Source organism: Pinus tabuliformis, chromosome 6 (assembly GCF_031772625.1).
Source record: "Pinus tabuliformis cultivar Carrire ecotype Pingquan chromosome 6, CPIR1, whole genome shotgun sequence".
NCBI classification, from domain to species: domain Eukaryota; kingdom Viridiplantae; phylum Streptophyta; class Pinopsida; order Pinales; family Pinaceae; genus Pinus; species Pinus tabuliformis.
The window spans coordinates 285,430,114-285,432,782 of NC_142292.1; the positions used below are offsets into that span (position 1 = coordinate 285,430,114).

The 2,669-nt window shown below is 37.8% G+C and overlaps 1 protein-coding gene across 1 annotated transcript; it reads left to right on the plus strand.

Annotated features, from left to right (window-relative positions):
• The first annotated feature begins 1,259 nt into the window (after positions 1-1,259).
• Positions 1,260-1,748, plus strand: LOC149258463 (putative L-type lectin-domain containing receptor kinase S.5). Its single transcript, XM_089418193.1, has one exon. It carries the CDS (start codon positions 1,260-1,262, stop codon positions 1,746-1,748), a length of 489 nt encoding a protein of 162 aa, XP_089274319.1.
• Positions 1,749-2,669: the final 921 nt, after the last annotated feature.

Here is a 2,669-nt window from a genome sequence, read left to right on the forward strand (position 1 = left end):
GGCAATAGAATGATAAGTTGAGACAATGTTTGCCTGTCAGAATAAACTACATATTTTAATTTAGTTAAACCTAGAAGCCTATATTTTCAATAGTTCAACTATTGACACTTAGAACCTTGCTGATTTGATGGGGTGGCGAATAGGTCTAACATTCTCCCGAAAATTCAAACCCAAAGGTGGCTGACAATGGACAATTAATTGCCTCTTTGTTGCTTTAAACTAAGTCTAAGAGCCTCAGAAACCATGCCACTCATTGCAAATACAAAACAAATCATTTATAGTTAATGATTTAGAGCCACTGCTTGAGAATTCAAGGTCTAGATATTTTTCATAAATCAATATCCTCCTGAATTTTAGAACCATGATTTTCATTATCTAAAATTGTAGGTGAAACTTGAAAGTGCTCAAATGAGAATATTATATATCGTTTAATAATAGATGGTGACATAAGAAACAAGAATAGTTGCGCGGCAACAAGTTCTTTCACAATCGCCAACCTTTGGTTTCCAATTCGCCACGCCACATATTCTCACGCCCAGAAGTAACATATTCGTATGGATGGACGATCCAGCTCAGCAGTGGATCATATTCATATGGATGGATGATCTAGCTCAACAGTCGATCGAGTATTGCTTCCTAAGCATTATCTTAAAAACTTAATTGTATTCCATGAAATTAATAATAATATTCATTTTCTAGGTGCATGTTGGCCATGCGTTTAAACGCCTACGCGATATTCATGTAGTTATTGCATGCCACCCACTTTTCGTGTACCCTTTTCCATTTAAATCATGTCTACATAGCTCCTTGTCTGGTTTGGAATGGACACTCCCGATCTGATGACGAGTCCCAGTGTTGTTCAGTAAGTTTGACTGTGATGTTACTTGGTTTAGTACAGTTCTCTCGCCATGTTACTTGGCATATGGTTTAGTACAGATCGCTTGGCATATGGTTTAGTATAGCTCGCTCACCATGTTACCTAGCATATGTGGCACTAGTTATATGTAGCACCTGTACCAGTAACATTAGAGCTTGAGCCCTTCTTTTGTGAGTCACAACATGGGCTTTTCATAATTTCGTTGCAGAGCTTATTCACAACATGGGATTTTCATAATGGATAGACGAAGAGATGAAACAAATCAATTGAATGGACGTGCATAAATTTATATGAAACATAGATCTATCCGTATAGATACGCACAGAGATGAAGTTTCCTACTTGCAGAGGTCTCGGAAACTGAGCTCGATAAATATTGAGAGATGGGCTTCATTGCAACTGTATTTTTGTTGGTTCTTATTAAATCTATAGCTTCAAGCTTGGTTACCTCTAATCCCCACAGCTACATGTTCCATTTCTTCAATGATACTGACCGGCAGGAGTTGGAGTTGTTCAATGCCAACATAGCTTTTGGGGCATTGCAAGTAACTCCAGATACAGCAGATACTAGATTTTCTCTCGTGAATCAAAGTGGGAGAGTTTTCCTGAATCAAGGCTTCAAGCTATGGAAGAATTCCTCTCAAGGAACTGTAGTGGATTCTTTCAATTATTCTTTTGTTATGAATATAGTGAACAAGAGTGGAAATGGTGGCGATGGCCTAGCTTTCATTGTAACAAATGAGAAAAATGATTTCCCTGAGAATAGTTATGGGCAGTACTTGGGATTGTTCAACTCTACCATGAATGGGGATTCGAATAACAAATTGGTTGCAGTGGAGCTCGATAGCAGAAATAGCAATGCCAATGACTGAAATAAAGAGAAGAAAGATACACACAAAGATAGATGCAAAGGTTGAACCTATAGATTCACCAGCAACACTTATTAAAATAGATAGCAAGGGACACGAGGACCAATTCATTCCTTCATCACTGGTAGGTAATTCTTGGTATTTATATCACTGGTCATTCATATTTAGTATTGTTAGCTTTCCTAGTGCCTGGAAACTTGGTATTGTCAGCTTTCCTGGTAGAAGTTGTCATGTCAATAGGTGTTCCCTTTCATTAGCTCTTAAGAGTCCTTGCTTCCTGGTTGCCTGGGATAGGTAGGTCTATCTTGTGTATTCCCCTTTATGAAGAAGCTTGCATGATTAGTGACAATCTTCTTTTTGTGATAAGCGGACTATCTTCTTTTTGTGATTAGCTTCCTTTCCGCAGTGTTTTTTCTGTGATTAGCTTTCTTTTCGCTTTTAGTATGATAGCGTGCTTTTCAGTGAGAGGTTATAGCGTGCTTTTCCTTTACCTGTGCAGAAGTTCAGTAAGTATTGATAACCAAAAAAAATAAATTAAGATGTGTTTACTGCTTTGAAATTTTGATTTACTGTTATGAAATAATTATCAATACTGTAAACTCATAAATGAAAATTGATAATTCTACAGGGAAACAAATAATGAAAATTGATGATTCTGCAGGAAATAAAAGTTGTTGATTTCACAGGCATAAGTTAACCAAAATCAGACCTCTAGAGAATCAGAGCGGTGCCACAATCCGCCATGGGTTAATCTCTGCTACATGACACTCAAACACCTTAGATTATGAGGCACTCAAATGCCTCAATGCCTTACATTATGAGGCAGAATGCCATGGGTTAATCTCCTCCTACCACAGTGCACCATGGAATGCTAAATGGGACTCAAACGCCTCAGCGGAAATGTGAAGTCAAATGCCTCAACAA

Coding starts and splice junctions, on each gene's coding strand:
- LOC149258463 (XM_089418193.1), top strand. CDS start 1,260: ATGGGCTTCATTGCAACTGTATTTTTGTTGGTTCTTATTAAATCTATA.